The sequence below is a fragment of the Homarus americanus genome, unplaced genomic scaffold, assembly GCF_018991925.1.
Source record: "Homarus americanus isolate GMGI-L3 unplaced genomic scaffold, GMGI_Hamer_2.0 scaffold41027, whole genome shotgun sequence".
Taxonomy (NCBI): domain Eukaryota; kingdom Metazoa; phylum Arthropoda; class Malacostraca; order Decapoda; family Nephropidae; genus Homarus; species Homarus americanus.
This window is the reverse complement of record NW_024745073.1, coordinates 9254612-9272913: the sequence shown is the minus strand read 5'-3', so window position 1 is coordinate 9272913 and position 18302 is coordinate 9254612. Positions and strand designations below refer to the sequence as shown.

The 18302-nt window shown below is 39.0% G+C and overlaps 1 protein-coding gene across 2 annotated transcripts in view; it reads right to left on the bottom strand.

Annotated features, from left to right (window-relative positions):
• The window catches only part of LOC121878549 (importin-11-like), a 98328-nt gene that overhangs the window by 32652 nt on the left and 47374 nt on the right, over positions 1 to 18302 (bottom strand). For both annotated transcript variants that reach the window (XM_042384852.1, XM_042384853.1), the window contains 2 exons: positions 10671 to 11903; positions 1260 to 1427 (listed from right to left, as the gene is read on the bottom strand). In XM_042384852.1, the coding sequence (XP_042240786.1) occupies positions 1260 to 1427; positions 10671 to 11903 (1401 nt within the window). The remainder of the gene's footprint in view (positions 1 to 1259; positions 1428 to 10670; positions 11904 to 18302) is intronic.

Genomic DNA, 18302 nt, shown 5'->3' with positions numbered 1-18302 from the left:
AAACTCATCACTGTAACCACCAGGCTACTGGGCCAAGCTGTGGTGTTAAGGTTGTTTTTCAACTTGTATTTTTGAGTAACGTAACTTTCTTCATTTATTTTTACTCATATTGTTAAAAAAGTAAAAGAAATAATTGTCCTTAGGGCAAACACAAAGGGAATATACATTTCTTTGCACACGAGTTAGCTGGCCGAGTGAGGGAGGGGAAGACGGTCACAGAGTGTAGGGGGGGGGGGGTACTAGGGAATTGGCATGCCAAATAGGTATTGTCTAATGGTAGACCCTGTTGCCACATGGCATCACAAAAATTGTGATCAAGTCCCAGGTTGCTGATCTGAATTTCTGCCTCATTTACACAATTGCAGGGTCTCAATTATTTCTTTTAGTGTTGACAACACAACATACATGCTGTACAGGGAAGCTTAAGAATAACAAAGGTTCGACCAACAACTTTTCGTATTTGAAACCCTCGATGATTTAGGACCCAATTCAGTTTACATCCTTATTTCATTCGTATTTACGACCAAAATATAATAAAAATAAAATAAAATTACATTTTCATATAAATAATAACTGAATCCCAATATGAATTATAAAAAAAATTATACTCACAAATGGTGGTAAAGTCTTAAAAATAAGGACAGCCAATGAATATTGTGCGAGTTTTTACTCAGATGACTAAGTCATCAGGTTCAATGTTGGCTGAAGCTGTCGGTTCAACTCTGGCTGAAGCTGAAGCTTTCCATAAATATGTCATAGCTGTTGCTGAACCTGAAGTTTTTGCTGAAGCTGTTATGATACTGAATTTGATGGTTTAGGCCTTCGAATAATAAAGCTGTCGAAAGAACCTTTTGCAGCCACTTTCTTTTCTCATTATACATCTTTATGTAGAGGTCATATGCATAGATATAAGAACACATTAGCCAAGATCCCCTTACTGCCTGCCATCAAGCCAAATCCCCAATCTACTGAGGGTAAACTTATGTGCACAATCTTGAGGGTAATGTGGATTATATTGTACTGTACAGTATTTCATTTGAGATTTCTCATATGATAAGATATTTTACCATTTTATTGAGCCAATTCAATATTTTGGGTTAACTTGATATATTTTATTGAGAGACTCTACAATATTGAATTAATGAGGGTTCAACATATCCTTGCAAACAAGTTAAAGAAAATGTAATGATACCCATTACCACTGAATTATAGAATAAATTCAAGTTTTATGATAGTTGAACAATAACTAAAGAACTTACCATTAGCCCAGTCACCATATGAACAAGTGTTGTCAAGATGGCACATCGCAACATATTGTGATCTGCAGACTCCTCCCATAAGCTGGGTAAATACTGGGCCAAAGGGGCTGCATGTGGCTGTATGCCCACTCCCACCACCTCAATCATGAAGGACATTACGTGTAAAACCTGAAAATTATTTCAATTATATAGTAAACTCCTTTAATATTAGAAGACTTCAATAAATTAGGTTGCATAAGTTATCACTTTAAAATTCTTACAAGCAGTCACATAAGTATTCTTCTACAAAGTAGGTCACAGAGACTTTAGGTTGAATTAGATGACTAATCATCTCTGAAGGTCTTCCTGGAGAACCTATCCTGAATTTTTAACTAATTTAACTCGACCATTTTCAAGCTGTTGATCAAATATAATGTGCTAGAAAGAAATTGAATTCAACAAATGTGTTTCCCACTCTGGTGCAGGCATACACTTACCAGTAATCACACTCATGTAAGTAACAATATTTAAAAACATTTAAAGTAACCAAACTTAAAAATGGAGGACTGATTCTGAAATTCCTTTTCTGATGGAGCTTGAAGCCCAAGTAATGCAGGGTAACATACAGTACTAGGGAGTCCCTGAGTCAGTAGATAAGACCTCTAGTGTCAACCAGGGTAATTATGTTTCTCCATTTGAATATACAGGTACCCAATAGAACCCCGCCACTTCTACAACTAGTGTGACAAACTACTGACCACAGTGATGGTAATTTAGCTAAGAGTCAAACTTCGACTTCAAAAAGTTAATGTTAAAAAAGCAGTTGGCCCTGACAACATCAGCCTGTATATCTTATGGCATTGTGCCAACAAGCTAGCTAGTCCTATTTCGACTGTCTTCAACGCTGCACTAAATCGAAGTGTTGTTTCAATGGAATAATTTAGTTTGGTACTTGAGAGAAACACAAAATACTAAAAAGACTGAGAGTTTACCCAGATGCACCTCAGCTCATTTCCGAGAATAAACAAAACATTGTTTTTTGTAATATTATGTGAAAACAAACTCATAAATCAACACAGCTAAAATTAATGGCATGCGAAATGGTCTGTTTACTGGCTGGAAAGATGGGGGGGGGGGGGGGGAGGTGAGGGGATATGTTTGACAGTTGATGCCAAGGTCTAGTGCTTATTTATTTATGTCCTTAAGAGTGACTATGTTTTTCTCTTATAAAATGTCACCGAACTGACCTGGGAGAATATAATTAACATCGCATTAGACATACAAATTTTAGTTTTAATTAATTTTATTACAAAAGGCTAAAATTTTTATCTCTTGTACAAAATATATGACATTAATATTCAAATAATTCGCTGTCTTGCAAGGATTCTAGCAATGCTAATCATATTCTCCTAACTTTAGTCTGTGATATTATATAAGATAAAAACTGTAAGCCTATAACCACCCAACCCTGGCTGGGAAGATGTGGGGGGGGGGGGTGACAGTGACACATTTGACAGTTGGCTCTTATTCCGCCAGGATAGCCAGCGGACAGTCCAGAGAGTAAAGCAGCAACTGGAGCTGATCGTGGATGAGGTACACCTTGGCAGGTAAATTTTGCCCTTCAGAAAACACAGCGATGGTGATATCCTGCTCCCGACTACCCATGCCATGAAAGAGAGAATCCTCATTGGGGGGGGGGGGTTAAGGGGGCGTTACCGCTGCCACTCCTGGATTACATGATTACATGACCATCCTCAGAGTGGACTTTGACAAACATTTCAGGTTCGACAAACGCAACAACTGCGCCTGCAAGGCCTCACTCAGGGTATCGGCCCTGAGAAGGTTGGCTAGATTCCTTGACCATAGTGGGATCCTAACGCTCTATAAGGCCTTATTTAGAGTACCCATCCCTGTCATGGGTGTCCAGTGCTCCTTCCCACATTGGAAAACAGGACAAGAAACAGAGGCGAGCCCTGTGACTGATGGATTCTGCCTCACACCCTCCACATGACATCGTCACCACTGTAGACCCTCTGGAGCATCAGAGAGATGTGGAGGCCTTGACAGTAATCCACAAAGCCCAGGTCCAAGGTGCCTCACCTGGCAGGACTCAAGCTGCCCCTACGAGTTGCCCAGAGGAGCACAATAACGGTGCTGTCGAGCGTCCAGCTGGTGGAGGTGCCTTGGTCATGAGCCAGTCAGCGTCAGAGGACCTTCATGGCCTAAGTTTCACGACTGTGGAACCTCTTCACGGTGGCCATACCGGATGTCGGGAAGATGACTACCCAACAGGTCAAGATGGCCGCTCATTGATGGCGACCAACACTCCCAACTCTGCTTATTCTTCTACTAATGTCCAATGTCCTTAACTATTTAATTTATGATAATTTATTGTAACAATCCTGGGAAAAGTTTTACAGATAGGATAGTTTTTAACAACATTTTCCTTTAAACCAGTTATCATGTGAATAGGTTAGAATCTTGTCAATCACAGCAACATCATCATTGTATCAACCCTCTCATGTCACGTCTCAGGATATCCAGTTGGCAAGACCTAGTCGGAGAAACACTTGGGAGACACACAAATGTACCAGGCCACATTGCCACGGTAGCTCCACGCTGTTGCCATTACTGGCTCACACTTTACTATAATACAACTGTACCGTACTATGTTGTTATGGGGTGTACTGTATATCTATTAACTGTACTATATAAAGTTGTACTATAACATGACCCTACTGTATTTGTAATACAGTGGTCCCTCGGTTAACGAGCGCCTCAGTTAACGAGATTTCGGTTAACGATTTACCTTCCATAAGATTCTTAACTTCGGTTAACGAGCAATCCCTCGATTAACGAGTTTTTTACGGGCCGACTTCAAAATGTTTTCGCTTGCATTTGGCAGTCCACCAGCTGTAGTATTAGTCCGCCAATACAGTAATCGGTTTTAGGGCTTATATTCCTTACTATTTTAGTAAATATCAAGAAGTTTATACTATTCAATAATTTTAAAAGTTTAATATTAAATTTTTTAGTCATTTTAACAATTATTGAACATAATTGAAGGTAAAGAAACTAGTTTCTGGCGTGCCATCCAGCCTGTTAACACACCAGACAGGCGTTAGTCTCTCTCTGTTTTCAGTGGAGGTAACATCTTGCTTGAAACTCTCTTCAACTAAACGCTTTTTTTCTGTGTTTTCAAGCAAATTATTGACAATATATAATGCAGTGCAGTGTTGATTTAAAGAAAATAATCTTGAAATACACCAAAAGAGCTAAAATTTTATGGGTGAAATGGTGCCATGGGGTGACTTCTCTTCCACCCCCAATGCCTTCTCTTCTTCCTTCTCCTCCACCCCCATTCTAATTCCCATCATCATCATCATCCAGGAGCCTTCTACATACACACCGCGAAGTAAGTGCACTTTTCTACCGGTTTTGTTGAATTTGGCAATTTTCGGTGAGCTGGAACCAATTACCCAAAAACCCATTGAAACAATGGTTTCGGTTAACGAGCAACCTGCTAGAACGGATTGTGCTCGTTAACCGAGGGACCACTGTACTGTAATTGGGTGGGGATACCTTAGATTAGAGGATAAAGGGGTACAGTAGAATGTCGATTTAACGCTAATCGATTTAAAGCGACACCCACAATTAAGGACAATGTTTTAATTTAGAGCGAATCTTTCCTATTTTGCGCGAGTCAATCAAGGCGTATCATATTTTAAATTTCTCGCCTAATTTTTCCCACCAGACGCGTCTCTGGACATGCTACATGGCTGCCCGCCACCCTCCCACACCCTAACGCATACTGTGTGACACGATCTCTTCTACCACGTGTATCAACCAACGCCATTATGTCCAAGAGGCCAGCTACTACATCATTAACTACCCCAAAGGCCAAGAAATCAAGGCAAGCAATTACACTGGAGCAGAAAATCAAGGTGCTGGAAGCACTGCAGTGTGGAAATGGTGCTTCAAGTGTGGGACGTCAATTTGGACTGTCGGAGAGCTCTGTCCGCACTATAAAGCTCAACGAGGAGAAAATTAGAGCAGCCTATGCTTCACTAGATGTTGCCAAGGGTAAATTCCACCTGAAGCCTGCTATGTATGATGAGATGGAAGATGTACTGAAGTTATGGGTAGAAGATATGCAGCGCTGAAAACTTCCTCTCACTGGCCCCATGTTGCAAAACCAAGCCTACAAAATACAGTCTACTTGAAAAGGAAGGGAAGTCCATCAAAGACAGTAAGTTCACAGCAAGTACAGACTGACCGTACAAATTTATCAAAAGGACGGGGCTACGGAATGTGACACTTTCAGGTGAAGCTGCATCTGCCGACGCAGAGGCGGCTGAGGATATGAAGAAAGTTATGAAGGATATAGTGTTAGAAAATGGTTATTCTCCTTGCCATGTGTGGAATTGTGATGAAACTGAACTGTATTGGAAAAGAATGCCCAAGAAAACCAATCTAATGAAGAATGAAGAAAAAGCACCAGGGTTTTTAAGGTCAGCAAGGACAGACTGACGATTCTCCTCATGGCGAACGCATCAGACACCACACGAATGAAGCCACTCGTCATCCACCACTCGGCTAGACCTCGTGCCTTGAAAAATGTGCACATCCCAAAACTTCCTGTAATTTGGCGATCAAACAAGAAGGCGTGGATGACTTCTGATATTTTCGATTAGTGGTACATCAGCCATGCCACCCCATTCATCGAAAATGCTAACAAAAAATTTAACCTTAGCAACAAGGCCTTGGTTCTCATGGACAACGCATCTAGCCACTCCAAACACCTGTGCAGTGTGAATAAGGACGTAAACTTGACCTTCCTTCCGAATGTGACTTCACTTATTCGGCCACTAAATCAAGGTGTTATTGCCTTGTTCAAGAGATATTATCTCAAAAATACCATGAGGCAAATGGCTGAAGCTATGAACAAGGGCAACAATATGACTGCAGCAACGTTTTGGAAGAGCTACACCATCAAAGATGCCATAGCTAACATCGCACTTGTGTGGAAAAGTGTGCCAGATATGCAAGTGGTGGAGGCGTTGACTCGGGCTGCACCTACGTACTCTCAGCTGCTAGATCAACTCATTATGGCCCAGCAACAGAAGAAAATCACCTCATTCTTCCATCCATTATCCTCATGAGGTGAGTTTGTTATGAAACTGTGTTTTATGAAACCAAATGTTTATTGTTTGGAAAAAAAAGACATTAAATTTTTGACGTATGATATGTAATAATTATGTGGAAGAAATTCAATTATTTAATGAATGTTTTCCATTCCTTCAGCTCCTGAGGTAGCTGACCCATCTACGTCTGGGCAGACACAGCCGTCATCCGGTGCTACCTGCGTGTCAGATGTGTCAACAGCCACAGCACTAGACAGTGATGTGGATGATGTGCTGGTCGAGTTGGGCTCTGCATCTTCAGAGTATGAATTACCTAACTAAAGGTGAGTGAAAATCTATTTTTGATAGCATAGAGTAATCAAAAAATAAGTTGAGAGGAAAGCGAGTCAGACGAGAGGCGGGTGGAGCGCGCCACCACCCTCCCCCATCAGCTGATCGCTAGTAAACCGACTACAGGTGCTCCTCTACTTGATTACGTTCAACTTACAAACTTTCAGAGATACAAACATCATCACTGAAAGGGTTTACCTGCCAAAACAGGTGTTTAGTGTGGATGAGACTGGATTATTTTGAAAAAAATTCCAGATTGAACAAACATTACCAATGAGAAGTGAGCCAGGTTTTAAGGCTGTATTAAAGGGTATAGCTGTACTAAATATTCATAATCTTTCCATTTTTTACAATATGTTTGGTATCTACAAGAGTAAAGTTGGGCTTACAAACAAGCCTCAGGAACGTAACTCGTTCATAAGTAGAGGAGAACCTGTATTTCGCATCCCGTAATTTTAGCTGTGTTGAGTTATGAGTGTTTGTTTTAGCATAATACTACAGCCTGTACAAAACAATAATTTGTTTATTCTAGGAGATGGGCTGAGGGTGCATCTGGGTGTATACTTTCAGTCGGAGGGCCAGTGACCCGAGGCAGCAGGCAGTACTACGCAATCAGTACTGTCCAGCTCTCAACTCGACTAGTTAATAAAAGTCTCTGTTAGTATTTTGTGGTTCTGTCAAGTACCAAACTAAATTATTCCATTGAAACAAAACTTTGATTTAGCGCGAATTCGGTTTAAAGTGACCTTTCTTGGAACGTATCTCGCGTTAAATCGACGTTCTACTGTATTACACAATTCACTCGTACAAAAGATGTGCTCGCCATCCAACCACAAGTGATCTGTACCACCTTTAACACTCTCAGGGTTTTCATATGCAAAATTGTGTATGATTTAAATTATTGCTTTAGGGTTTTCATCGCAAATTTGCGTATGAAGTAAAATTAATTTTTTTTTTTTTTTTTGCATATGAACACTAGATATGCATGACACACATTTGGCAATGTAAGCACGATCTGGCAACCATGTAGACAGCACTCCAGGGTCACCATACCAGTCTCCCTTTTGTGTTTAAAGGACTTGGGATATAACATTGATTTACATTTCCCATGCATTTCCGTGCATCACAGTGATTTAATTTATTCACGACAGCGTTGTGAGTTTTGAACCATGCCTCGTGTTGTTGGTGAGGGTGGAAGGGTGGGAAAACGTAAAAAGTGCCAGGAGATTGTACCACATGGTGATAGTATGGGGCCTCCTGATGCCTCTCCCAAGGAAAATATAATTTTTTCACAAATTTTCTTCTACTGTACGTAATAAGTATTGTCTCTTAAATATGTACGCTTTATAATGGAATAAGTTTCATATTGCAATCACATAAAATAACAAAGGTAGAAAGTGATGTATAAACATTTTCATAAGCGTAAATAAGAATTTTCTGTTTTACTCGCACTTATGTATATTAATAGTTAAAGTGGTCAAGTGGGCAAAAAAATTTTATTGTTGTAAGGAGGGCAGTGCCTCGATAAGTTGGAATTTGTGATAAGTCGGCAAGGGAAATTCCAGAATTTTAAAATAATTGGTAATTTAAGTTTCTTTCCTGCAGATACTTTAAACATACAGTGGTCCCTCGGTTAACGAACGCCTCGGTTAACGAATTACCTTTCATAAGAATATTCAATTCGGTTAACAAATTCCTTACGAATTCCTCTCAACATGTTTTCGCTTGCTCACCAGCTGGAATATTAGTCTGCCAGTACAGTAATCGGTTCTAAGGCTTAAATTCATTCCCATTTGAGTAAATATCAAGAAGGTTGTACTATTCAATAATTTTCCTAGTTTTATATTAATATTTTTAGTCATTTTAACACTTATTTAACATAATTGCAGTTCAGGGAACTAGTTTTTGGTGCGCCAATCAGCCACTTGACTCGCCTACCAAGGCGTCAGTTTGCATCTCTGGTCAGTAGAGGTAACATCTTGCTTGTGGCTCTCTTGAAAATAAACTATTTTTATGATTTTACTGTACAATTATTGATCATTCTGAAATTAATTTACATATTGACAATATATAGTGCAGTGCAGTGCAGTGTTGATTTAAAGAAAATAATCTTGAATTACACATATTGAACTTAAAATTTTATGGGTGAAATGACGGCATGAAGCATGGGGTGACTTCTCTTCCACCCCCAATTCCTTCTCTTCTCCCTTCTCCTCCACCCCCACTTCTAATTCCCATCATCATCAACCAGGAGCCTTCTACATATACACCTCAAAGTAAGTGTACTTTACTGCATTTATTTTTAGTTTGTATGTAATTTTCGGTGAGCTGGAACCAATTACCCAAAATCCCATTGAAACAATGGTTTCAGTAAACGAAATTATCGGTTAACGAACGACCTTCTGGAACAGATTGTGTTCGTTAACCGAGGGACCACTGTACAGACATACAGTATGTTGTGATTTTTTTAATACTATCAAGTGTTGGGGAAACAACCATACCAACATGTGATGATGCATTGGATAATATAGCAAAAGCATATCGTTCAACATTTCAGAGTAAAAATAGAAAAAGTAATGATACTTTTTGGTGGAAGTATACAACAGTGTCAACTGATTCAAAAGACTCCATTTGGGGAAAGGAATGGCCTCACAATCACCAAACCATATGTAGTCCAAGATACTTTGTTAGTGAAGAAAAAGCACACTCCAGTGCTCATGCTGGCTTCCAACCTCTAACAAGGATTTACCAAGTACTGTACAGGTATCCCTCACTATATGAATGTTTGCCATACAAAATTTCGCTCCAAAAACTCTACTCTTACAACTCTTTCTTACTATCCGAAAGTGATATTCACTATACAAAAAATGGTTTAATTGAAAATTCAAATCAAGTGCACCAAATGCAACCTGGGAGTCAGCTGGATCACCCCCTCTGCCTTCATTGTCTCACACACCATTCACTTAGTGTTCAGTGGAAGATAAGTGATCTCTTTTTATCCATCTATAGTGGTGCCATCCTTTTGTGAATTTGTAAACAATGTCATCCAAGAATTGTATTTTTTTTCTTTTAAGAATATTAATGATGTCTCTTTTTGCGAGAACAATTGGTGCAGAGCACTTCCAGGAATAAGAGATTTCTGGGTAACAAGACGACTCACTCAAAGCTGGAAAAAATTCCCACATCCCTAGAATTTTCTGGGTAATGGAAAATTTTTCTCAGAAGTTCCAGAAATTGCACATTACATCATCTCTCAAACCCGGAAAAATATCTACCATCCCTAGAATTTTCCAGGCACCAGAAAATTTTTCTCAGAATTTCTGGAAAATGCGCTTGATATTCGTCTCTCAAACACGGAAAAAATTTCCCCATCCCCGGAAATTTACGTGTACTGGGAAAATTTATTTGGAATTTTCCAGAAAATGTGCCCCTCGGAAAATCATTTTCCGAGAAAATTTCAATTCCGGCTATCAGAGAGTTCCGGTTGAGAGGGATTCCAGCTCATTGAGATACTACTTACCATTAACTGTCTTGTCATACAATTCACTTTCCTTCTGAGAGTACTGTAGTAGAGTGCCTTTTCATACATAATTTTCACTTTACAAGCCTTTCTCTTTAGCTCACATAAATATTTCATTATTAACTGGAAGTCAATCGTGTCTTATATAAAATAGTATGACATACAGTAACTGTAGATCTAAATTCCCTCTTTAAAATATGCCTAACCAATACCAATCAATTTCTATCCTGATTGATCTGGCTTGAATTTTCCTCACCTGTGGAGACTAGAATATTTGGTACAGGATTGTTATGTACATTACCCACATACAAGGCTAGAGGCAACTCAGATTGAAAATTTCCTAACAAATGCTAACTCCTTAGCTGCTACTCACATAACATTGATACTTTATATTTTTACAAAATTCTTTCCTATATACTCAAAAAATAACAGTCTTACCTGCATTTTTGTATCACATTCATGAGCCTCCTTCAAAAGGTTGAATAAGAGGCCAAATATGGTAGGTAGATATGGCATGAACTGCTCTGGATCAAACTCAAACTCATCTACAGAATGTTTGAGAGTCATGGCCGCACTAAGACGGACAACAAAATCTTCTTCTGCCGCTAAGAGGTGAATACATGCTTCGTATAGTGTAGGTCGGTGTTCCGGGGAAAATTTCACACTCGTCCACTGTCCAATGAGCCATATAACACGGCGTCTAATTATGCGATAATTTGAGTCCTTAACTTTTAATTCATTAATTAAGGAAGAGGTAAACCACTGATCAAAGTCAATGTCATCAAAAAGTTCAAAGGCTGCCAGACCCACAGCATTATACACAGCATCCTTCTGAAGAATTCCATGATAATCACTAGGATCAACAGGGCTGTGAGATGACCGCACCATCTCCATCAACACTGGGATAAGAGCACTTCTATACTCATGGAACAATGACACAAACAGTGTTTCTGTACACGGTCTGAGGCTATATTTCCATGATTCTCCTCCTTCCACTTCCATACAAAACCCTTCAGGATCAGAATCCCAGACTTCAAGGTCATCCTGCCTGAGTAAAAAGTAATGGGAGATAAGTTTGTGGCACATGCCTGCTAGAACTGAATTAGTAAAGAACTCCAACTTGATTCTAAAGGCTTCTAAAGTCCGGGGATCCTTGGTATCTTCTATGACCTTGCACGGTTTATACTCGGGACACAGAAGGATGGCCTTTATTAAGTTGAGACACTGCACAGTGAATCTCTCAAAAATTAGTCCATCTCCTGCAGGTGTAAATACAAAATATGCTGTTAGATCCAAGCTAGGCTTAATGAACTGTAAATAAGAGAACGGAAAATTTTCTAAAACATCACGTAACACTTTGGTTAAGAGTACAGCATACTTCTCAGAAATAGTTTTAACGTGCTCGTTACTTTCGTGTTGTTTCCGGAAAGTCAACATCACTTTAATGCGATCAAATATACTCTTCATGAATAACACAGCATCTTCACTCTCTTCGGGTTTCTTAAATCCATGTATAATAAGCTTACGAAGGATCTTGAGTGCCAAGTGTGACCGTTCCAGGCATGGCACCACAATCTCTAAGCTTTGTCCTCCAGCTCCAGTTGCAAGGAATGCTTCTGTTTCAGATCGCCATAGTTCCAAAAGGAATGAGAACATCTGATTTGTTAATTCCTGAAAAAAAAAAAACATTTACTACTGGTACCACGAAATATTAACATCTTATAGTATACCTGTTGGAAAGAGATAAGTGATTACTATACCTATTAATACCTAAACTACTATAAATAGTTGAAGTGTAGTTTTTAAAGTTCCGTCTGTAACTGATGTTCATTGGTAGTTGGAGCTTGTAGTACATTTACTGACTGTGTTAAATCAGGTTAATAGAGTTGAATTATAACAAGTCTACTGTGTAATCATTTACAAACTACCATGACTATAGGATGTTGCCTTGCAATTGGCGAGTCTCCCTGTCCTATGTCAGTGTAGTATGGAACATGCCACTAATAATAATCATGGCCCTTTTCAGTAACATATACTGTACCTGTATAAGATCCAGTTATCTTTCAAAATTTAGATGGTACAGACAGTTTTGGCAGATAAGAGCCAAAATTAGCACCTTCCATATACTGTACAGTACGCATAAGTAAATACATCTAAGATGGTATGCTCTGTTCACTTAGGTTTCAGTGGTAATGGGAGCTTGCAATACATCAAGTGATCAAGTTCAAACAGGTTTTGACAGGTGGGTTACAATACATCTTAACAACTGTGCAGTTGTTTATAAGCTGCTGGCGGGATGTAGGCCCATAGAGGGCGAGTTACCATGATTTTTCTTTTACTTAATTGTCAATATCTTATTTTTTTTTTTTTACGGGGGATAGCCCACCCGGGCACAGGTCATCGACTCACAACGGGGTCTAGGAGGCAAAAAAATGAGAGTAAAAAGATATTTTAAATAAAAAATAAAATTATAATATTTATCTACACCACAAAGATGCCAGAAAACCAGCTTTTCGAAGTGAGACAGATTGTATGAAAAGGGAAAGAAAGAAGAAGGCAGAGCATTCCACAGTTTGTCTGTTTGAGGAAAGAAGGATATACTATTACGGGTTATTCTCGTGTGACCGACATCCAAATAGAAACGGTGGGCACAGCAGGCAAGATGAGTGTTACGAGCCCACTGCCTTGCCGGCGGTACACAGGATGCCAAATCCACCGAACATTGCCCGTTTAAGTACCTGTAAAGGAAAGAGTGAAGCAACATTGCGACGAAGAGAAAGGGAAGAAAGATTATTAACTAAAGCAGGAGACTTAATAAAACGAAATGCCTTTGATTCCACCCTGTCAAACAGTTGGACAAAAGAAGAGCCGCCCAAGATATGAGAGCAGTACTCTAAATTACAGCGAATGTATCTCTTATATACTTGAAGCAACTGCTCCATAGTGAAGTAGCTACTGCATCTGTACAGCATTCCCAGCTTTTGGGAGGCAGCTTTAGCAAAGTTGAGGACATGTGGCTTCCATGACATATTAGAGGAAATGGTGAGGCCTCGCATAGCTATTTTAGAATTTGGCAGAATGATAGCATCCTGAAATGTCATTGGTGAGAGATCATCTAGTTTGGAAAGTGTAATTGGTAAATACCAAGTTTTATTGCTATTAAATTTAACCAAGTTTCTACCTCCCCATTTGGAGATGCTGCACAGATCCACATTGATAGGTGTATGTAATATAAAAACGGTAGCCAATTAGAGAAATATATATTTGCTGTATAAGATAATTTGAATTCTGAATTGGTCAACCAATTTTTTATGTTCAGTGTTGTGTAGTGTTTAAACAGATGTTATAAACCTTTTCCAGGAGAGGACTGATTATGACAGATCTTGGTTATATTAGAGGAAAAGAGGCAAGAACTAAAAGCTATATTTATCACTCCTCCAGAAGTAAATGTAGATTCTGAAGAGGACTTGGGCAGTGGCATCTGCTGAAACAGTTAGTTGTGATAAGAGGAATTTAGTGAGGGAAATGAAAATACAACAGATAGTGAAGAAGATAAACCTGATACAGTAATAAAGAAGAGGAAGAATAGTAGTGAATGGAACCCTGGAAAAGAGAACACAAAGTTAAAACATGTCTTTAATGTACAAATGGGACAAAACAAAAGAAGTGTAATTCAGTTTACAGTCAATTTGCCTAAGTGTGAAAAAAGCCACCTGCTATATAGAGGAAATGGGCAGAATGAGTCACAACATCAACTGCTCCTGAGTATTCATCTAAATGAAAATGTAGGGGGGTGGCCAATTTTTTGACGGAAGTTCAATGCAACAATACAAAACTGTTGGATTCTGCATCTGCCTGATAGGAGTAACACATCACTGCTGTCCCTTCAGTGGTACATTACACCAACAATTTACAACGTGCTGTCCTATGTGTTGGTTCAGGCAGACTAACAGTCTCTTCTCAAGTCATTCTTAATGAAGGTTATGATAATATGGGACTCTTGTTGAACCACTAGGAAAACAGGAATGGAATTGTGCCTTGCCTGGTTGCAAGTCATGGCCTTCCCATAAATGTACACAGTGTGGTATTTGCCTGTGTCAAATGTTTTGTGGCATATCATCATCTTGCACAGTATACTAAAGCACAGTATGCTTATTTCCTACTAAAATAAAAAGTTTCTTTTAATTAGATTTGATTTTTTATAGAAGTACCACACTTATACCGCATAACCATTTGAATTTATCAAACAGAAGTAATATCTCCGTTAGCCAGAATCCCTCAAACCTACAACTCTTCGATAGCCGGAATTGAAATTTGCTCGAAAAAATCATTCTCAAAGCCAGAATTAAAAAAAAATTCCGGCTATGGGAGCAAATTATCTGAGGTCGAAAATCGAGAGCATTTTCTACAAAAGTCTTGAATAAAGACGAAAAGTAAAGTATTTTTTTTTTTGGGGGGGGGACTTTACCTGACCTGACTCAACATCAGGTGGAGGTAGGGTGGGGACTTCAAAGTCTCATATTACTGACCCTTTATTGGGAGGGGGATTAGTGGGTCTCATGACCTGAAGATATCTTGAATAAGGACAAAAGCTAAAGTATTTTTATGGAGATTGTGATAAGCATAAATATAAAGAGCAAAGTTGTATCCCTTCAACATTACACAACATAACATTTTAAAATCCTAAATGAGAAAGCAGAAATGTGTGGGTGATTAGAGAGACGGAGTGAATAGGAGTATAACATGCACCAGTGTGCCAAGTGATAAGTTCCTCAGCAGCTGATCTTTTAATTCACCTACATGCAGTCACACAACAAGGCCCTCACTGGATGCTTGTAGTCTTAATTCCCATGTATGGATGTATGTATGTATGTATGTATGTATGTATGTACAGTATGTATGTATGTTTGTAAGCAAAGCCGTCCCTAGGGTATGGCAACCGGTGCGACTGCCCGGGCCCCGTGGCCCTTACACCTTTTATCACCCAACACCAGAATTAGTGGCGTGGTTAAACTGACCTCACCTTAACACCCAGATTCAGGAGACCACCAAGAAGGATTAGTGACCAGCACAGTTAGGCAGTGCATCTGCTGACATGAGGTCAAAGGTAAGATTAAGCCACCCTATTTTACCACCCAGACTGAGAACAATGTCATTCTTTACTGTGGCCTCTGTCGAAGAGGAGTGAGGACGTTGACAGCGGTCACCTGTCCTTATTGTCGAAACTCTGAACCTCCAGTTGTCTGTGATTTGTGTTTTGTGATTAAAACATGAGATCATACTGTTTTTAGGGTAATCATTTATGGACACCCTGTACATTATTTTACTATCGTACACTTCCCTCATTTTTTATTATACCATGGCCAGCAGGGATAGAGACAGATACAGAAAATACATCTTAGGTGCAGAGAAAAGGAAGAGAAGAAATTGAAATGTCAATGAAATTTTCCCTAAAAAATAAGTGCTTTCAAAAACACCAGAAACTTGTGCAAAAAAAAAGGACCCGAGTGACTGTGATGGTGATAGTGTGAGTTATATTCAAGCTGGGGAAGAGGAGAGTAGTGAAAAAATACTCCGGCTTTTAAAATGGACATTTCTACCTAAGCTAACGGGCGTGCTGATGAAGATCTGTGTGATCCAGCCAACTGGCCACATTTACTGGACACTACGACAATTGATATTTTGGTAGAAAAGGGACCTGTTAAGGTATCTAGTGAAAATTATGTGTTTCCAAAAAATGGTGAAAACCGACACTTTTCAGAAGACGCTTTGAGAGAGTCGTCTCGTTACCCGGAAACCTCTCATTCCCGGAAGTGCTCTGCATAAATTGTTTCGGCTAACGGGAATATCACTGTACAGTACTATGCATACTGTATATCTCAAAGGAAAAATTAAGTCACTCAAGACATCTTCAGGTCATAAGACCCACTAATCCCTCACCCACCAATGAGTGACCTGACACTGCATCAGGTCAGGTTAGTAACATGACCCAATAATCTCCCTCTCAACCTTCATCACAAGTGTTAAGATGATTACAGTTATGTATTACAGTCAGCTTAGTGAAGTGTCTGCCTATTGTAGGCTAAAGATGACAGGATCTGCTGGTGAGTACAATATATACAGTAGTTTACTGTACATAATTATGTTTACAGTATGAACAATATTGTACAGTGGTGTTTGCGTAAATAACTACAGCTCCAACAAGTACACCCACCTCTCGTTTTACGCAGGTCGCGGGGGTTACGTTCTTTAAAATCACCGCTTAATTCAAAAACGTGTAAATTAAACATAAGTTTCCCATAAGAATACATGTAAATGGTACAGGTTAGGGGAACCATCACGTTCACAGTGATTGTTTTTCGTGCCTTTTTAGCTTTAGGCGCCCCAGAGGATGCAGATGGACTTTTCCAGACATGCTCAATGGGGAAAACAGCGTTTAACACTAAAAAGGTACGTGATAAACACACAATGCAAATGAGAGCACAGAGAAAAGGTAGTGCTGGTGTGAATTGAGAAAGTGATACGCGGGAAGCTTGATGGATGTCATCACAGTTGTTGGACAGAATTCTTCATTATCATCATCATTATTAGTAATAATCTTTTTTATTACATTATTATAATAATTATTATTAATAATTATAATACAGTGGTCCCTCGGTTAACGAACGCCTCAGTTAACGAAATTTCGGTTAACGAATTCCTTACGAATTCCTCTCGGCATGTTTTCGCTTGCTCACCAGCTGGAATATTAGTCTGCCAATACAGTAATCGGTTCTAGGGCTTAAATTCGTTCCCATTTGAGTAAATACCAAGAAGGTTGTACTATTCAATAATTTTCCAAGTTTTATATTAAAATTTTTAGTCATTTTAACAATTATTAAACATAATTGAAGTACAGGAAACTAGTTTTTAGTGCGCCAAACAGCCACTCAACTCACCAAACAGGCGTCAGTTTGCATCTCTGGTCAGTAGAGGTAACATCTTGCTTGAGACTCTCTTGAACATAAACTATTTTTACAGTACAATTATTGGTCATTCTGAAATTTATTTTACATATTGACAATATATAGTGCAGTGCAGAGGTTCATTTAAAGAAAATTTAAACTTTTATGGGTGAAATGACAGCATCAAGCATGGGGTGATTTCTCTTCCACCCCCACTTCCTTCTCTTCTCCCTTCTCCTCCACCCCCACTTCTAATTCCCATCATCACCATCATCAACCAGGAGCCTTCTACATACACATCTCAAAGTAAGTGTACTTTACTGCATTTATTTTTACTTTGTAGATAATTTTTGGTGAGCTGGAACCAATTACCCAAAATCCCATTGAAACAATGGTTTCGGTTAACGAAATTTTCAGTTAACGAACGACCTTCTGAAACGAATTGTGGTCGCTAACCGAGGGACCACTGTATTAAAATTGTTGATGTTGATATGACTGCGACTTTATAGTAATAACTTACAAGCACCTCACCGGGCATCACACGCGACTCCAATGCCAGGCGAATACGCGCGGCAAATTTAAACTGTCTTCAGCTCATTAGTTAAAAAAAATAGGTGCTCGTAAATTAGGTTTTGGTATTAATTGAACAATCACGTTATTCCCAAAGCGCTTAAATCAAACACGAGTTACCTGTACAATAGTAACGCAGCTCTATTCACGCCCGTATCATATAGAGCTTTTGTTTTTTTAAATATATTTATTTAACCAAACTTTTAAATAAAGTAATCGGGATCATTTGGATAAAAAATGGTGTCTAGCAAAATTAGAACTGACTTTACCGACCCCGGTTTCAAAATTCTTATGTTTTTTTTATATATATAAATAATTGAATTCCAATCACTGTATCATCAAAATATTTATTTTAAGGATATCTTATAGGAAACGTCTTGTAGAGAATTTATTAAATTCATCTCCTTATCACAATTAGCCACACTAAGGTTCGCTTCCTTCAACACACACCAACACCACCCACATCACACTCCTACATCACACACAAACACACCCTCCAACAACCATCCACAGACACCCTCCAACAACCACCCGCACACAACCTCCAAAAACCACA